This window comes from Rhamphochromis longiceps, linkage group LG3 (assembly GCF_057381845.1).
Source record: "Rhamphochromis longiceps isolate RC_006_pf linkage group LG3, R_longiceps_female_GT1.1, whole genome shotgun sequence".
Lineage (NCBI taxonomy): Eukaryota > Metazoa > Chordata > Actinopteri > Cichliformes > Cichlidae > Rhamphochromis > Rhamphochromis longiceps.
The window spans coordinates 26,710,794-26,731,266 of NC_140559.1; the positions used below are offsets into that span (position 1 = coordinate 26,710,794).

The 20,473-nt window shown below is 39.6% G+C and overlaps 2 protein-coding genes across 2 annotated transcripts in view; one reads left to right on the top strand and one right to left on the bottom strand.

Moving 5' to 3' along the window:
• Window positions 1–20,473, top strand: part of LOC146673713 (butyrophilin subfamily 3 member A2-like) — a 177,155-nt gene that overhangs the window by 83,268 nt on the left and 73,414 nt on the right. The window lies entirely within an intron of this gene.
• On the bottom strand, window positions 6,720–20,155 carry LOC146673718 (high affinity immunoglobulin gamma Fc receptor I-like). The gene is made up of 5 exons (XM_085401003.1): window positions 20,125–20,155; window positions 19,894–19,953; window positions 19,256–19,522; window positions 18,671–18,916; window positions 6,720–6,946 (listed from the first exon to the last, which is right to left on the bottom strand). Exons 1-5 carry the CDS (start codon window positions 20,153–20,155, stop codon window positions 6,720–6,722), a joined length of 831 nt encoding a protein of 276 aa, XP_085257129.1.

A 20,473-nucleotide genomic window follows, 5' to 3' on the forward strand; every position in this document is an offset into this window, starting at 1 on the left:
TGATGTGTTCAATTCCCACTGCACATTTGAAAAATACTTCAGACCATACAAATTCTGCAGTTTTATTTTTTATTTTTTATAGATGGCATAATATCATTAGAATCTTACTGGTACATGACAGTAAGAGTTCATGGTGCACAAAATTAATATAACCCAATGTTCATGACACTATCATTTGTCACGTACTGTGGTGACCACAGTACGTGACAAATGTCAAAATAGCTCTTTGAGAGCATCTTTACTGTGTGAGGTGACAGCATAAACAAGATGGTTTTGGGTTCTCGTTAGTAAACTAAAAATAAAATGTCTATTGATGGTAAAACTTAGCTCATATTCTTAGATGTGAAAACTTACTTAACAGCAATATTGCAAAAAAAAGTATAGTTATTTTAAGGACATGAGTTGTTGTGAATACATATAACTCCACAATAAGTGAGTCTCTTAAATGCATATAGTATGATTTTAAAAGTAGGATAGTATCACTCAATTTCAGTGTTACTCGCACATTGATTAGTCATTCTCATTGACCACCATATGCCATCATCAACATTCTAGTAGACTCCGTAGTCCATTGACATATGTTGTAAATGATTTATCTAGAAATTGTGTAGAATATGGAGTTCGAAGACTGTGGCTATTTGGTCTCCCCAATGTAGAGGTCTGGGCATTCCTCGCTGCACTGTACAGCATACACCACATTGTTACGTCTGTGACAGACTTACAGTGGGGCAAAAAAGTATTTAGTCAGCCACCGATTGTGCACGTTCCCCCACTTAAAATGATGACAGAGGTCAGTAATTTGCACCAGAGGTACACTTCAACTGTGAGAGACAGAATGTGAAAAAAAAATCCATGAATTCACATGGTAGGATTTGTAAAGAATTTAACCGTAAATCAGGGTGGCAAATAAGTATTTGGTCACCTCAAACATGGAAAATCTCTGGCTCCCACAGACCTGTAACGTCTTCTGTAAGACGCTTTTCTGTCCCCCACTCGTTACCTGTATGAATGGCACCTGTTTGAACTCATCATCTGTATAAAAGACACCTGTCCACAGCCTCAAACAGTCAGACTCCAAACTCCGCCATGGCCAAGACCAAAGAGCTCTCGAAGGACACCAGGAACAGGATTTTAGACCTGCACCAGACTGGGAAGAGTGAATCTACAATAGGCAAGCAGCTTGGTGTGAAAAAATCAACTGTGGGAGCAATCATCAGAAAATGGAAGACATACAAGACCACTGATAATTTCCCTCGATCTGGGGCTCCACGCAAGATCTCATCCCGTGGGGTCAAAATGATCATGAGAACGGTGAGCAAAGATCCCAGAACCACACGGGGGGACCTGGTGAATGACCTGCAGAGAGCTGGGACCAAAGTAACAAAGGTCACCATCAGTAACACACTACAACGGCAGGGAATCAAATCCCGCAGTGCCAGACGTGTTCCGCTGCTGAAGCCAGTGCATGTCCAGGCCCGTCTGAAGTTTGCCAGAGAGCACATGGATGATACAGCAGAGGATTGGAAGAATGTCATGTGGTCAGATGAAACCAAAGTAGAACTTTTTGGTATAAACTCAACTCGTCGTGTTTGGAGGACGAAGAATACCGAGTTGCATCCCAAGAACACCATACCTACTGTGAAGCATGGGGGTGGAAACATCATGCTATGGGGCTGTTTTTCTGCCAAGGGGACAGGACGACTGATCCGTGTTAAGGACAGAATGAATGGGCCAAAATACCAGCTACTGTGTGTGCAAACCTGGTAAAGACCTATAGTAAACGTTTGACCTCTGTTATTGCCAACAAAGGTTATGTTACAAAGTATTGAGTTGTATTTTTGTTATTGACCAAATACTTATTTGCCACCCTGATTTACGAATAAATTCTTTACAAATCCTACCATGTGAATTCATGGATTTTTTTTCTTCACATTCTGTCTCTCACAGTTTTGTTTTTTTTTCTGCCTGTCCCATTTGGTTCTTTAGCCATCAGAATTGTTGTCTGAAGACCAACAAGGATACCCAATGGATTTACTTTGCCAAATGGATCATCGTGGCATTGCCGTATTGGTCCATTTGGTCGATCTTTGTTTTTATTATTTATTATATTTTATTTTCAGATGTTACAGACGGGACAGACATGAGTGAGGGATAGGAAAGGGAGAAAGAAAGAGGAAGGAAAAACAGAAGGGGAGAGGGACAGTGAGAAAGGGGGGGAGAAAAAAAATAAAAATCTCCTGGATCACCTGTTGAGAGAAGAATAGAAAACAAGCAAAAAAAAAACCAAAAAAAAACAAAGCAACATACTAAACACAACACCATCGCATTAATCTAGCTAAGTGTAAACAGCACTAAATACTAAATATTCAATGTTGTTGTGCAGCAGGCAGGACAGATGTGCTTCGAAGTAGCAGCCAAGAAAGGTGTAATTTGGGTCTACGAGCAGTGAACACCCGTGTGCATACCTGTGTGGATCGGCGCGCTTGTATTCCAAAGGTTTCTCCATGTAACGATCTGCTAGGGAGTGTGGGGGGGGGCCACAGCCCCGTCCTCCAGGGTATGAAGCAGGTATGGAGGAGATCAAAACTCCAGACATCCAGAGGCCCCCAGAACACAAGAGACCATGGAAGACCAACAGAGGGGCAGCCGCGCCACTGTTCCAGTAAGAGCTGAGGAGAGTCCCAGATGAGGGTTCACTCAGCAGCCGCGGAGCAGAAGCCAGGGGGAGTTGCAGTGACGCGCCCATGAGCTCCGCCGGCCGCCAGCTGTGCCTGAGTGACCGAGCCCCAGGCCGAGAGGCCGGGGGCACCCCACCTCCGAAGGGGCCCGAGCGAGCCCCAAGCTCCAGGCCCCGATAAGCGGCCGCCAACGAGTGAGCTGGTGTGTACCTGGACGCCCACCCCCAGACACTAAGAACCACCAACGCACCGACACCTGAGGGAGTCCGCCACTGGCAGGGGAAGTGGTGGTGGGTGGAGATAGGCCTCCAAACCTTGGAGGGCCTGAGGTGTCCCCAGAGAGGTGGCGTCTGATACCCAACCTGACATATAGACACAGACATACAGGCACACACAGACACAAACATCCATTCCCCCCCCTCATGCTCTCATATGCACTCACTCCACACTCAACCAACGTGGAGACAGACATAAAGAGACGCTGTACACACGATCACACTCCCCAAGCGTGCTCTACAAACCGGGTCTAGGTACCCTTGCCCCTGGAGGGGGGAACTGCACCCAGACCCAGGTGGTGTTACCCTTTTCCCTGCGGTGGGGAGAGGCAGACCACCCCGACTCCGTAGCAGCAGGGAGGCCCCACACCCCAGACCGCAGTCGGACGGCCAACTCCTCCTAGCCCTCCCGCTCCAGCAGGCCGCAGAGAATGGGGGTGGGAGAAGACTCCAAACCTCCCTCCACCCGCTCATTGTAGTGTTGATGCATGTGTGTTCTAAGGTGCAATTAAAACCCAGGAGGGCATGGAGCTACCTGCCAAGGAGCAGCAGGTAAGCGCATAGTCCCTCCTCTCACAGTTGACGTGTACCTCTGGTGCAAAGTACTGACCTCTGTCATCATTTTGGGGGGGGGGGAACTTGCACAATCGGTGGCTGACTAAATACTTTTTTGCCCCACTGTAACAATGTGGTGTATGCTGTATTCCATGCGCTTGTGAAACAGCCACTTCACAAGCACATGGCACAACATAGAAGAGCCACCTCCACAGGACAAGACTCAGCAGTCCATCTGCATCTTAAGGATAAAGGACGCTCTTTCGAGGATGCCAATGTTCACATTTTGGACAGAGAGGACAGATGGTTTGAAAGAGGAGTGAAAGAAGCCATCTATGTCTACTGTGAGCGACCATCTTTGAACAGAGGCGGTGGTTTACGACACCAACTGTCTGCCATCTATAATCCAGTTTTGAGTTCCCTCCCCAGATGCCTTAACGCCCACTCACACCCTGGGCCATCTGATCTCAGGAATTCGCATGAAGTTTTCACATGCGAATTTCGCATGAAGGTTTCACAAAGAGGTCACCCAAAACTCTGGCTGATTGGGGCCCACACCCAGTTTCACACCTTGGCTCAGGCGATTAGAGGATCATCAGGGGGTCCTTTTGTCCCTCCGTGGGGGGTTACTCCCACTAGGTTTATATCTGGGACTCTCCACCATTTGACCTTAGAACTGAAGAAGCTTCTCGGATGAGAGGTGAAACGTCTTCAAGCAACTGTCCGACTTCTAAATGGCCACCATGGTCACCACCCATCTTGAGGAGTTTGCCCCCTCACATATACTAATGTGCCACAAACAGGACTTTAATATCACCAACCATTTCCATGTTATTACGGTGTATCCATATAAATGGCCCACCCTGTATTATAAATCAACACACACTCTTTATGTAAAAGTAAGTAGCCTGCACAATCTAAAACATTAAAATTCTGTTAATAACCACAGAAATCTTCACTGTCTTCTGTCTAAATGTTACTGTTTTGACAGTTCTTTTCATAGCTTTCATAACTTCAGTAACATTAAAAATCAAACTGCATTTCGTTGCCCTGTACCTGTGCATGTGCAATGACAATAAAGTTGAATTCTAATTCTAATTCTAAATCAAAAAAGAACAATGGAGACTAATATATCCTTCATTCGTGGCTTTGGATTGTATTATAGAAGTGATCCAAATCCTCTTCTGTTAAAACTGAGTTGGTACCCTCATGAACTGTTTCCGGTCAGCCTGCTACGGTCGATTTTGTTTTGAATACAAATTAAATTTCAAAATATTCATTTTTCTTTTAAATGAAAGCTGAAGCATTCTGGAAATTATACTTCCAGCACCCAAAAAATTATAAATTGTTGCCCTTCTAAATTATTTACTGTATTTTACACACTATAAGGCACACTTAAAATCCTTTAAGTGTTTACTATCCACCTTACTATCCGGGGGGCCTTATGTATGAATTCTGGTTGTGCTTACTGACCTAAAACCGATTTTATGTGATACATGGCACTCAAAAATCTGTCAAAAAATGTTTTAATATGACTTGGGTAAGCTACAAAACCGCACCACTTGATGGATTGTCGGAGCATTACAGCTACTGTAGTCAGGAGCCTCGCGGAGTAATCTGGGTCCAAAACTCTATCCGCTTCAGGTCCCAAAGTCAAACGAACACTGCGGCATCACTGAGAGTGGAAAACCGTCTAAATTCTTTCATCTTTAGTCAAATGATCAGCGTTGCTGCTTTGCATCCGTTGCACCCAGACTCTGGAATAACCTCCCCGTTCATATTCGCACTGCCGAGTCTATCCAGTCTTTTAAATTATGTCTTAAAACTTATTTTTTTACTTTGGCTTTTGATTCTGTCTAGTTGGCTGTTTTTAGCTTTTTGCGTTGTTACCTATTGTTTGTTGTCCTCTTTTATTCTTTGTTTTAACCTTCCTCTCGTGTTAGCTTTCTGTTATCATCTCTTATGTTAGCGGGTCGGTATTGACCCGTGAATTAAATCAGCTATAAAATATACTAAAAACAATAAGTTATCATCCAATTTGTTTCTCATCTCTTGGTTACCTTGTTAGACTTCCTTATCCATGAAAATGTTGGTTTTAATACCTTTGGCGTGGGCCTCTGGGTCTTTTTTTGTCACTATACCCCTCGATTTCAATAAAAAAAAATTGTAAAATTAACCTCAAGAGAATCATATTAATAAATAAAAGTTTTCTGTGTTACCTGAGTATTACTGAGGGGTATAGGACACATCTCTTAAATAAATCTGTTTTATTGATTTTTTTCATTTTAAGATTAATAACTAAAATGACATCTATGGTGTTACGGGTCAATTCTGACCCATAGACATTTACATCAAGAAAAGACAAAAAAAGTTTGTTTTTTTCAGCAGTAGACCTTTAATATAAACTGAAAAAAAGAAAAAGTCCACTCCTCCTTTGTTTTGGTTATAGCCGTGGGTAATTGTGGGCTTTTTATCACTTCCCAATGATACAGCTTCACCTCAGTTTCCTTTGTGAAGTTCTTGTCCGAGGTCATATCTGGTAAAAAATAAAATAAAATATCACAGCTGATATTGTGATCCTGCAGTCCAGTGGTCATATGGAGGACCACACATTTTCATTGTTTCTTCTCAGGGGTGCCACTCACAGCTTTGACTGTGAAAATCTGTACATTCCAGGCATAGCTGGTTTTGGCATCACAGGCTTCCCAGATTTTTCTGCCGTTTTTCCCTGGCTTACTGGGTATATATTGCCGGAAGGGGCATTTTCCTCAAAAAGTGGACAAGACGTTCATCCACTGTCACTGGCCCTGGGATGAACATCAGTGGAAGAAGCTGCACTCATCTCTCCCAGACATCCCTGATGGGAGCGAGCTTGTCAGACCTCGGTCTGGTCTCTCTGTTGTCAAATCTGAGGACTCTTGAATCAAAATGATATCAAATGTGTGAAGTGACATCGTTGCCCAGAAAATGTTTCTGCCTGTCGATGCATCCCATAGACGATCAGTGGCCTCATTGCAGCATCTGTACACTCCAGCAAGAAGAACACCAATGAAACCATCCAGGTATTCCTCATCATGTCGCCATGGACTTTTTTTCCCTTCAAGGTTTATCATAGTAATGATGATTCTTTCTAGTGACAATGGCATAAATATCTCAAAACATCTCTTGATGTCACTGACTTTGGTCAGAGCAAACCTTGTGATTCCAGGGGTCATTTTGATGACATTTGCAGAAGCTGCCCTGCCATGTACATCATGAGGTACTGAGCTCCAAAAGATCTTACCATTTTTGGACTTGAATCTTTCAGCCGGAGTAGCTTCAGCACCAGCGACCTCCACCTCTGATCAGATGTGTCTGTGTCTTCTGGATGATAGTCCACATTGCCTTCCTCCGTAGAAACCTGCCCATCTGAATCACTATGCTGCTCTGTGTCCTCTCCTTCATTTTCACCAAAAGTATGATCCTGAACTTAGCTCACTGTGAATCTTCTTCTCATTTTTTGTATGCTGCAAATTGTAAATGTGCACTCTGGAAGTCAAATAGTGAATTCACCTCACATGCCCGTGTTTATTTTGTTTTGTTTTTGTGTAGGTATACTGCAAAAAACATCCAAAATAAGAATCCCCTAAAGCTCATATGATTAGGAGAGTCGCTTGCTGTAAGCGTTTTAGCTGACAGTGCACTTATGATTTCAGTTTTGGCTTTAATTATTGCTTTATACTCATAATATTATACCTGGGTCGAAACCGACCCTAACAACACAAATGTCATAATTTCAACTAGGGCATTTTATAATTTAGTGAAAATATTTTTTTTTTGTTTTATTTTGTAGAAATAGAGGTTCCTGACAAAGTCAAAAAGCCTTGATACAATAAACAAATGTATGTGATTTTTTTATGCATTTGAAATTTAAAATGGGTCGGTGCCGACCCTAACACAAGAGGAGGGTTAACTGTCTTATGTTTTTATTGACTGTGAAGCACTATGGTCAACACTGTTGTTTTAATATGTGCTATATAAATAAATTTTTGATTGATTGATTGATTGATTACCAGGTGTAACAATTAAGCTTAACATCCAGGCATGTTTGTAGGGTTACTGAAGTTGGACTAGCTGGTATATAATGATGTGCTACGTGATGACTAGCGACACAGCTATGTTAGCATAACATAAACACAGTGAAGCTGGAGGATGAATGCTAACCCTTTTCCACTCGATAAAACTTAACGTGAGGGTTCCCCGTGGTTATGGGCAAATGCAATCGCATAGCAGGATGCTGTAAACGGACCAAACTTTAGTCAGGAGAACAACTGAGATCATCCATCAATGGTACAGAAGTGGAGGAAGCAAGAAGGATGATTTGAGTAAAGTTTGATTTATCTGATTTTGTTTTGCTTAACGCACCTTATAATCCGGTGCGCCTTATGGCGGTACTGTAATAAGTTTTGTTAATTTATGAAATACAATGATGAAAAAAATAAGGTACCAAATTTAAAACAGTTTGTTAATTTTAAATATTTCACTCACTTGCAAACACTCTGCTTCAGCTGTCAAGTGGCTGAGCATATGACCACCAGTTAAAAATAAATCTAATGATAGCAATGCCAAATACCATTTTCATTATGATACTCCATGACCTGCAAACAACCTTCAGCTCCAACATGTTGAACTGAGGGTGCTCAGCTTCATACATTTTTGTCTGTGGGTTTCTAGTGTGGTTATTGTCAGAGATGTTAAAAAATAAGCTGGCTAAGTATGTCTTTTTCTCTGTGAGAACATCTTCAGCTGCTGAAACACTGTGTAACAATGACTAAATAATGACATGACTTTCAAAAATGCTCCAAAAAAAATCAGACAGATTTAATGTCTGTAGCACTAAAGTGATTATATATATATATATATATATATATATATTTTTTTTTTTTTTTTTTTTTTTAGGGCTGCCTGCGTTAACGGGGATTAATCCATCATCACAATTTACGCGATTAAAATTTTTAACGCAATTAACCCATCTGGAGCGCAGAATGACGAATGAAATGTCTGTTGCCAATGCATTTCGGGCAGTTTGTCCAAAATTAATTTATTCTGCGCTCCAGATGGGTTAATTGCATTAAAATTTTAACCGCGATGATGCGTTAATGTGTTATGTAAACAGCCCTAATCTTTTGTCTTTTTTTTATGATTACATTTTTTTTATTCCACTAGCCTTTTAAACAGCTAGGGCTGATATATTTTCAATATTTCCACACGTTAGGCAAAATACCCTTCATGATGCTTTGTTTTGTGATGAGAGTATGCATCACCTGGGTGGATTCAGTCATGTGGGGCCCTGCTGACTCTGTATGGTCTTGACTTGCCTGTATGTTTCAAAGTAGAGAGGAAGATGAAAATGTTTTTCTCAGCCACAAAGATCAAAACTCTCTTCCTGGGGGGATGTGAGGTGGGCAAATGAACTGAATCACTTTTTTAACAGGTTTGATTCATCCAGGAGGCAGTCTCCAACATCGGCTACAGCTCAAGGGTTGTCAAGTCCTGTGCAAGAGAAGAGACTGGATGCCCTCTGGACCTGGTGAAGGTGGGGTGAGTGACAGGAGAATGGTGGCTGTCATCCCTGTTGGACAACATCTCCCACCCCATGCAGGAGACTCTGACAGTACTGAGCAGCTCATTCAGTGGCAGGCTGAGGCACCCACAATGTGGGATTGAGAGATTTCACAGGTCTTTCCTTCCAACTGCTGTCAGACTCTACAACATGGTCTCTGCAGATGACCACACTATACTTCCTACTATAACAAAGCATTTTATTCAATTTGTATCGTAATTTATTCTATTGCATATAGTATTTTATTATATTTTGTATAGTATGTAATTCTATTTTAAGTTATTCTATTCTATTATGTTTTTTCTTTAACTTTTACTGCTCTTAAACGTCGTTCTGCAGTGATAAAAATCTTATTGTATTTTATCTTATGAAACTTCAGTAATTTCATGACAGTAACATGTAATATTTATTCAATTCAATTCAATTCAATTTTATTTATATAGCGCCAAATCACAACAAAAGTCGCCTCAAGGCGCTTTATAGATACAGAGAAAAACCCAACAATCATATGACCCCCTATGAGCAAGCACTTTGGCGACAGTGGGAAGGAAAAACTCCCTTTTAACAGGAAGAAACCTCCGGCCGAACCAGGCTCAGGGAGGGGCGGCCATCTGCTGCGACCGGTTGGGGTGAGAGAAGGAAGACAGGATAAAGACATGCTGTGGAAGAGAGACAGAGGTTAATAACAGATATGATTCAATGCAGAGAGGTCTATTAATACATAGTGAGTGAGAAAGGTGACTGGAAAGGAAACACTCAATGCATCATGGGAATCCCCCGGCAGCCTACATCTATTGCAGCATAACTAAGGGAGGATTCAGGGTCACCTGGTCCAGCCCTAACTATATGCTTTAGCAAAAAGGAAAGTTTTAAGCCTAATCTTAAAAGTAGAGATAGTGTCTGTCTCCCGAATCCAAACTGGAAGCTGGTTCCACAGAAGAGGGGCCTGAAAACTGAAGGCTCTCCCTCCCATTCTACTTTTAAATACTCTAGGAACAACAAGTAGGCCTGCAGAGCGAGAGCGAAGCGCTCTAATAGGGTGATATGGTACTACAAGGTCATTAAGATAAGATGGGGCCTGATTATTTAAGACCTTGTATGTGAGGAGCAGGATTTTGAATTCAATTCTGGATTTAACAGGAAGCCAAAACAGGAGAAATATGCTCTCTCTTTCTAGTCCCTGTCAGGACTCTTGCTGCAGCATTTTGGATTAGTTGAAGGCTTTTCAGCGAGTTTTTTGGACATCCTGATAATAATGAATTACAGTGGTCCAGCCTGGAAGTAATAAATGTATGAACTAGTTTTTCAGCGTCACTCTGAGACAGGATATTTCTAATTTTAGAGATGTTGTGCAAATAGAAGAACACAGTCTTACATATTTGTTTAATATGTGCATTGAAGGACATATACTGGTCAAAAATGACTCCAAGGTTCCTCACAGTGTTACTGGAGGCCAAGGTAATGCCATCCAGAGTAAGAATCTGGTTAGATACCATATTTCTAAGATTTTCAGGGCCGAGTACAATAACCTCAGTTTTATCTGAATTAAGAAGCAGAAAGTTAGCGGCCATCCAGGTCTTTATGTCTTTAAGACATTCCTGCAGTTTAACTAATTGGTGTGTGTCATCTGGCTTCATGGACAGATAGAGCTGGGTGTCATCAGCATAGCAGTGAAAATGTATGCTATGTCTTCTAATGATGCTGCCTAAGGGAAGCATGTATAATGTAAACAGAATTGGTCCTAGCACTGAACCCTGTGGAACTCCATAATTAACCTCAGTGTGTGAAGAGGACTCTCCATTTACATTCACAAATTGGAGTCTATTAGATAGATATGATACAAACCACTGCAGCGCAGTACCTGTAATACCTACAGCATGTTCTAATCGCTCTAATAGGATATTATGGTCAACAGTATCGAATGCTGCACTAAGGTCTAGCAGGACAAGCACAGAGATGAGTCCACTGTCAGAGGCCATAAGAAGATCATTTGTAACCTTCACTAAAGCTGTTTCTGTGCTGTGCTGAGCTCTGAAACCTGACTGAAACTCTTCAAATAAACCATTCCTCTGCAGATGATCTGTTAGCTGTTTGACAACTACTCTTTCAAGGATTTTTGATATGAAAGGAAGGTTGGAGATTGGCCTATAATTAGCTAAGACTGCTGGGTCTAGAGATGGCTTTTTGAGTAAAGGTTTAACTACAGCCAGCTTGAAGGCCTGTGGTACATAGCCGATTATTAGAGATAGGTTGATCATATTTAAGATCGAAGAATTAATTAATGGCAGGACTTCTTTGAGCAGTTTTGTAGGAATGGGGTCTAAAAGACACATTGATGGTTTGGAGGAAGTAATTATTGAAGTTAACTCAGAAAGATCAATTGGAGAAAAAGAGTCTAACTTAACATCAATGGTACTAAGAGTAGCTGTAGATAATATTACATCTGTGGGATGATTATTGGTAATTTTTTCTCTAATGATAAAAATTTTATTTGTGAAGAAGTTCATGAAGTCATTACTGGTTAACGTTAAAGGGATTGTTGGCTCAAAATAGCTCTGACTTTTTGTCAGCCTGGCTACAGTGCTGAAGAGAAACCTGGGGTTGTTCTTATTTTCTTCAATCAGTGATGAATAGTAAGATGTTCTGGCTTTGCGGAGGGCTTTCTTATAAAGCAGCAAACTATTTCTCCAGGCTAAATGATGATCCTCTAGATTTGTGACACGCCATTTCCTCTCCAGATTACGAGTCATCTGCTTTAGGGTACGTGTTTGAGAATTATACCATGGAGTCAGGTACTTCTGATTTGAGGCCTTAGTTTTCACAGGAGCTACAGTATCCAGAGTCGTACGTGGTGAGGAGGTGAAATTATTAACAAGATAATCGACCTCTGTTGGGGTAGCGTTCAGATAGCTGCTCTGCTCTGTGTTGGTACAGGGCATTGGAGATGATAACAGTGGGTGGATTATATTCTTAAACTTAGTTACAGCACTTTCAGAAAGACATCTACTTTGATAAAGTCTACTCTTCACCGCTGTGTAATCAATAATTGTAAATGTAAATGTTATCAGGAAATGATCAGACAGGAGAGGGTTTTCAGGAAACACTGTTAAATGTTCAGCTTCTATGCCATATGTTAAAACAAGATCTAGAGTGTGATTAAAGTGGTGGGTGGGTTCTTTTACATTTTGAGAGAAACCAATTGAGTCTAATAACAGATTAAATGCCATGTTGAGGCTGTCATTTTTAGCATCTACATGGATGTTAAAATCACCTACAATAATTATTTTATCTGAGCTCAGAACTAAATTAGATATAAAGTCTGAGAAATCAGACAGAAACTCTGTGTAAGGCCCAGGTGGACGATAGATGATAACAAGTAAGACTGGTTTCTGAGTTTCACAGCTGGGGTGGACAATGTTAAGCATCAGGCTTTCCAATGAATTAAAAGTCTGTCTTGGTCTTTCATTAATTAATAGGCTGGTCTAAAAAATTGCTGCCACACCGCCCCCTCGGCCTGTGCTTCGAGATTTCTGGTAGTTAGAATGACTCGGGGGTGTTGATTCATTTAAACTAACATAATCATCCTGCTGCAACCAGGTTTCTGTAAGGCAGAGTAAATCAATTTGTTGATCAATTATTAAGTCATGTACTAACAGAGACTTGGAGGAGAGAGACCTAATATTTAATAATCCACATTTCACTGTTTTACTCTTTGGTTCAGATGTGGATACTCTATTGTTCTTTATTTGTAATTGTTTATGTTTAAGTTGTTTGTTGCTGGTTTGTAGTTTGTTTTTTGTCTTTTTGGAAGCTGACACAGTCTCTATGGAGATGGGTTTTTGGGGGGGTAGCAGGAGGAGAGAAGCTGCAGAGAGGCGTGTAAGACTGCAACTCTGCTTCCTGGTCCCAACTCTGGATAGTCATATTTTGGGGGGTTTAATAAATTTGTCCATATTTCTAGAAATGAGAGCTGCTCCATCCAAAGTAGGATGGATGCCGTCTCTCCTAACAAGACCAGGTTTCCTCCAGATGGTTTGCCAATCACAACATCAACTATGCGAATTATATTACCACAGTATCATGTAGCATGGGGATATTTGTTTTCAGAATATGCTAAAGAGATATGTAAGTCTGCATTTCTTCTCTGGACTGACATTGGAAAGGACCAAGGCAACTAGTGCTTATTAGTGGCTTAAAAAGCACTTGCAGCAACAAAAACATAATATTCCAGAAACACGCTTTGCCGATCCGATCAGCTGTTCATAACACTTCCTACGTTATGTTACGGATTCAAATATTGGGGATGGATACAAGAGGAAAAACCACAATAACAACACTGGTCTGGCCGGGTTGAGTCAAACGATGATTTTAATGATCACACGCGTGGGAGATGGACACCGTACGCAGACAGCATCAGATCTCAAAATGGTGGAGCATTGATCAAACTCTTATAGCCTCTAGTGGCCCCCACCTAATCATAAAAGCTTAAACATTCACATTCTTTCTCTCACACGGCGCCTAAGCTACGACGTTGGCTCCCTGTTTATCTGCTCTTGCTGAGATGGAGCAGGAAACTCCAGTATGTTCTGTTCTCTTCTTAATCAGACAAATAAGGCGATGACTTTCTGCGAACAGTATTTCTTATAACTCAGCAGTATAATGCATCATAAAACAATATCATTCATTCACAATAAATCAGCAGTCTAATGTAATGCAAATCAGTTTAACAAATGCAATAGTTATCACCTTCTTCTAATTCAGGAGAATAATGCAAACTAAAACTACCTAATAATTCACAATCTTTAATTAGGGGTCTAACATGGCATAAAATACTATTATAATCCCACAGTTAGAATAGACGTCAGCGTGAACTAACTGGAAGTGACGTCATTTTCGCGGAAATGTAGTTTTTTACCATTAGGGCCTCATAAGCCTATACTGGTGTTTTTAAAAGTTATGTTTGACTTTATGACTTTCTGTGTCGTTTCTGGGATGCTTAGAATTAAAATTGCACTGCTGGAAATAGTTTATTTTGATGCATATGCTGCTTTTTTGCAAATTTGCACTATAATTTTTATTTTCGTTTTACCTGCTGTATATAAAAATTGGTTTATTTCAAAAATAAAACTATGAAGACACTCAAAATAAATTTCCTGTGGTGGGAAACTATTTTGTGCAACTTTTTTGTATTTACAGTTTTGAGGGATAAGCCTCTTAAATTTCTCTAACTAGAAATATATGTTAAAAAAACAAAAACGATTTTCAATTTTTTTGTAGTTTATTGCACTTTCTTGCAATTTATGTAATTTCTATGCACTTAATGCATACATATTATTAAAATTTGGGCTATAATGGTTGTATTGATGTATAGCAACTTGAAATGCTCCCAAAAATGGCACCACACCATGTAAAAATATAACATAAGCTCTGGCGGACTTTGTTCTATGGTAGGTCTTAAAGGGTTAAACCATCAACGAGGGGCTCAGAGTAGAGCCACTACTCTTTCACATTGAAAGGAGCCAGTTCAGGTGGATGAAGCATCTGACATGGATGCCTCCGTGATGAGGTGTCCCAGGCATGTCACACCCAGAGAAGGCCCTTGGGCAGAACCAGGAGAGATCGTAGTTCTGGGCTGGTGTGAGAATACCTTGGTGTTCCCATGGACAAGTTAGAGTTGGTGGCTAGGGAGAGGGAGGTCTGGGCTTCTCTGCTTAGGCTGCTGCTCCAGCAACCTGACCTAGGATAAGCAGGAGAAAATGGATGGACGGATGGATGGAATAAGATATTTAATTTTAAAGAGCACAAAGCTACCGGAGACAAGTATTACCCTCATTTTTTTTTTGTTTTTTTTTTATTTATAGAAGGAATTCTCCTAAAAGTATAATAATACCACCCAGTTTGAATATAGTGTAACAAAAGAAAATAATCAGACATCTAGAAAACTTCATATTAGTTTATATAACTGTTGAGTTGCATTTGTTGGAAAATGTTTTCCAGACAATTACGGTCTGCATGGTGGTTAAAAATGTAAAAAGGAAAGTTTTTCTCGTGTTTAACTTAATTAAGTTTGAAAGCTGAGTCCGTGACATACTGGAAACCTCCACTAGGGAACTGTTGGTGACTGTTTTTGTAATTATAGCTTTCACCCTCAAATTAAAAGTTTTGCCTTCATTTGTAATTTACCAGTTTTTCTATAAAGTACACTTCATTATGTCCAGTCATAATGTATTAATTTGTTTTGTAATTATTCTTTTTTTTGTGGGCTGATAATTAACTAGTATTTTAGATTGCACTGGTTTTATCTGTCATTCATATGTTTGATTTAGTTTCTTTAGATTCATAGACAAATGGAAAAAATAATTCAATTTTCTGTTTGCATCTACAATTTAGATAGATAACCTGTCTCACACTAAAGAGCATCCAAGCAATGTGAAAAAACAAAGGTTTAAATGCAGTCTGCTATTTTATATATTGTTGTGAATTTTAGCACTACGGGTAGCATTTACAGGATATTGTTTTGTAGTGATATTATACAGGAGAACTGTTACTCAATAAGGCCCATTTACTAGTTGTTTTTCCCTTCCTCTCTGACCCAAGAATTGATGTGTAAGAATCACAGGCTGGTACCCCAAGGTCGAAAATACCACAGAGACGAGACCACTTCCTTACTCCCATCCTCCCTTCCTTATCTTTTAGAAAAGAGCTTGTTAAAGGCCAGGTGGTTTGTTTCAGAATTCACTAATGAAAGAACTCTGTATTCTATGTCTAGGAGTGTATTTTGCTGGGATGATCATAAATTGTAGCTGAACTGATAAACTACACAAAGGATACTTCTTTGCTCAGAAGGCAGGAAGACGTTTCCTTATTTGGTCTGTACCGGTTTGAACTGAGAACCAGCTGACACACGAACCTTTTTTTCCTCTATATAAACTGTTGTATGATAAATAAACCTTTGAGTTGATTGTGGGAGAACAACCTGAACAGTCTCTGTATCGCTTTGTTCTCCTAACTGCTCCCGGCGCTGTAACTAACCCGCTGAACGGCATACCTGAGTTTACTTTGAATAATTAGGAATCTTATAAGGAAAGGACAGAACTCTGCTTATCGGTGCTCACGCCTCGGAGGAAACCCGATCCACGGATGAACCCGGGACGGAGATTTTCCCTTCATATATGTCATTATTTATAAAACTACCATCTTACCTAATTAGTAAAGACTTTGCTAGCTTAGCTGATGTAACATCGATTATCATACTTGTGAATCTGTATGTTGGTATTTAGTATTATAATTATATATAATTATAATTCTGATTCCTTAAATAGAACACAGACTGTAAAATATGTCACACCAACAGCTGCTGCTGCACAATATGTTGAGGGTTTCATGTTGTTATTTTTATCTGTACATTTCTAGTCCTGATTCTAAAATGCTTACCAGCACTTGCATTTTCTCAGAAGACAAACTCTGACAGTCATAAAAGGAACAAACATTAAAAGTTCTATAAAACTAAGTCAAAACCAGAAAATGGGGAGTTCTATAAAACTCCCCATTTTCTGGTTTTGACATTAAAGCTGTCTATTCATTTGGAAACTTTACCTGAGGGGAGATGTGATTTAATGTTTAGTTCTATATATTTTATAATTTTTATTGTATTATTCTTGTCAGTCTGTTAAAAACAGGTAAATTACCTTACCTTGTGTTGTCTGTGGAGACAATGAAAAAAAGTGTTAATCGTGGTTGTTGGTTTGTTATGACAATTGGCAAATAATACATATATATATATATATATATATATATATATAAAGTTTTCCCTAAAGTAACTTAATAAGCAGTGAAAGAAGGTTATAGTTATTAAAGATGGCTATCTGTTATAACTGAAGAGTAAAAATGTAAATGTAAAATTTATAGAACTTTATTTTTCTTTTCGAGTACCTATGATGACAGTTTATGTTTCCAATATTGTGGAAGTCCCACCAAGAGGAGAAAAGTCACCAACAAAAAAATGAGACCAATGGAGCGCAGCACAATAAGTCCGGTGGGTTGAGAAGGCCCGTGTGCATGAAAATCAGTTGCTATAAGGATAATGAAAAGTGATTCTTATTCACCAGTTTTAATTTTCATTATACTGGGACAATTCAGAATAATTACTATCTCAAGAAATCTTTAATTGTTAAATATGAAATATAATTTCATTTACAACATTTTGCATTTTAAATAAACATTTTAAATAAACCAAATTAACAATTTAAAAAAAAAGTATGTTTTTCTTTACAAAATCTGACTTTAGAAAGCCTTTAGTCTCAAAATGCTACAGTTGTAGGTTCAAGGTTCAAGGTTCAAGGTTCTTTATTTGTCACATGCATAGTTATACAAGTATAACACACAGTGAAATGTAACCTGACACGCTCCTCGACATGTGCAAAAATTGGGGGGGGGGGGGGGTGTAGAGGAGGAACATTATATATATATATATATATATATATATATATATATATATATATATATATATATAGTATATACACTGGGTGAATGTGCAGTAGTAGCAGCAAGCAGGTGAATTCTGTACATTAATATGAATAGACATCTGACTATTTTACAGGAGACAATATAAACATATTTAAATTTAAAGGAATTTGAAATGTACATTGTGCCTTGGTTTAGAGTGTCTGGAAGAGTCCTGTCTCAGTCAATTATAGATGATGTGAGAGGGCGGGTGTGTGTGTTTAGGGCACGGATGGCTTGGGGATAGAAGCTCCTCTTGAGTCTCTCTGTCCTTGCCCGGATGATGCGGAACCTTCTACCAGATTGCAGAAGTTGGAACAGTTTGTTGCCAGGATGGGACGGGTCCTTCAGTATCTGCGCTGCTCTAGTCCGGCATCTCCTGGTGTAGGTGTCCTGAAGCGGGGGGAGAGCAATCCTGCAGCAGCGTTCTGCTGTACGGATCACTCTCTGGAGAGCTTTTTGGTCCTTCACAAAGCTGTTCCCGAACCACGATGTCATGTTCTGTGTGAGGATGCTCTCCACAGCGCCTGTATAGAAAATCCTGAGGATCTTTGGAGAGACCCTGAACTTCCTCAGTTGTCGTAGGTGATACAGGCGCTGCCTAGCCTTTTTGGTCTGGACCTGAATGTGGGCAGCCCATGTCAGGTCTGAGGAGATGTGGACACCAAGATATTTGAAGGACTGCACCCTCTCCACTGGAGCTCCATTGATGATAATGGGCTTGTAGTCTCTGTGCTGACCCCTTCTGAAGTCCACCACCAGCTCCTTGGTCTTGCTGACGTTCAGCTGGAGGTGGTTGTCCTGGCACCACGATGCCAGATTCTTCACTTCATCCATGTAGGCCGCCTCATCGTTGTTGGAGATGGCACCCAACACCACTGTGTCGTCAGCAAACTTCACAATGGTGTTGGAGCCATGGGTGGCCACACAGTCTGAAGTGTAGAGGGAGTAGAGCAGTGGCGAGGTATTATCAGTTCTCTGATAGTTAGTTTCGGCTAAAACACAATTCAACAAAAGTATAGCCTGTGATTAATAAAACCCACACAGGTATAGCTCACCTTTTATGTTAAGCCAGCTCTCTGGTGATTCTCCAGTATCAGCAATACTACATTTGTAGAGTCCTTCATCAGATTTGGATGCAGTGGGAGTTGTAATGTTTCTAGTTGAGCTGCTAGTAATTGAGGCACCATTTTTATAGAATTTTGCAGTGAAGCTACAGTTTGCATGCTTTTTTCTACAATACAAGCTCACATTTTCTCCCTCCATCACAGGATAGACAGGACTCTCCAGAATCACAGGACCATCTAAATGTGAATGACAAATGATCTGAAAACTTTGTGGACTTGGAGAAAAAGATTTATGTTTATGTGGAATTTATGTTGAAATTATTCATACAAACAAATCTTTCAACTACTACAGACAATAGGTCGTACATCATTTTTAAGACATAAAACATTATTTCTAACTTATAACACACCTTATTGTGATCATGATGCTTCTGTTATCTGAAAAACTCTATTTTACTGGTAATACTTAATTCTCAAATATATTGTGCCATTTATGGTATACCAAAACAACTGATCTAAAAAGTAAATTACCTAAATATGTCAATGCATAGTTGATATTTCTTTCCATGTACATACCAGCTACAGTGATGTTGACAGTGTTACTTTTTTGTTTTCCTCCATATTCACACCAGTATTCTCCACTGTCAGTTTTTGGATATGCATTAATAATATTGCAAGGCCCAGTAGATGTTTCCCAGGATGAAGCACATGTTCTAACATCTCCATTTATCTTTTTCATCACTCTCCATCCATTCAGTCCATTTAGCCCTTCACAGCTGATCGTGATAGATTCTAATTCAAAGAACTGTTGTCTGTTTGGAGCAACTTGAGGAAAACCTGAATCTGAGACAGAAAATCAAAGGTATTTTTTTCTTTTTTTTAAGAGAAATACAAACAGAAAAGAATTAAGCACTGATATATTGCTGAAATATTTTCAGAATAACAAAAAAATATTTACACATATATATCTACCGAATAAGTAAACATGCATTTCCATGCTTTCTTTTGTATGCTTCCTTCAGACAATTATTTTTGTGTTTTAAAAGGTTAATGCAGTACCGTTGTTGTACTCTTTCAGATTTGAATCTAAAAACAGCAACTGCAGCAGTTACAGAAACGTTCAAGTTGTCATGAGATGTATGTGATATATTAAATCGACTTTATTTTTATATCCCAGTATCTCAAATGCCTCAAGCTGAATTTGAACTACTTACTATGTCTTTGAGACACACTCAATCCAGCTTTTGGAACAAGCAAAAACAGCGTGTTCACCACTGGAAATATGGACAAAGAGATTATCATTGAGAAGTTACAAACTTGCATAATGAATGCATGAAAATGTATGGGTGTGCTTTGGATATAATAATTTCCCTTTAAGTTCATACATACATTTTCTCAACAGTTGACTTAATATCTTTTTATTGACAGATAATGTCAGTACTCACAGAGTCTGATGCTGGAAACTCTGACCTGCATGTTGGCTTGCTGCTGACTGTGTGAGCATCAGACTGAAACGAGAATGTGTTGCTTTTGAGAACTTCCTGTGTTTCTAAATAACTCACTAGCGGGTATTGTCTTCCTGAGAAAGAGAGCTGCTTTATATTTAAAAGAACATCTTTTTTGTAAAGGGATATACAGTGAGGAACATAAGTATTTGAACACCCTGCGATTTTGCAAGTCCCCCCACTTAGAAATCATGGAGGGGTGTAAAATTTGCATTGTAAGTGCATTCCCACTATGAGAGACACCATTTAAAACAATTCAGGAAATCATATTGTATGATTTTTAAAGAAT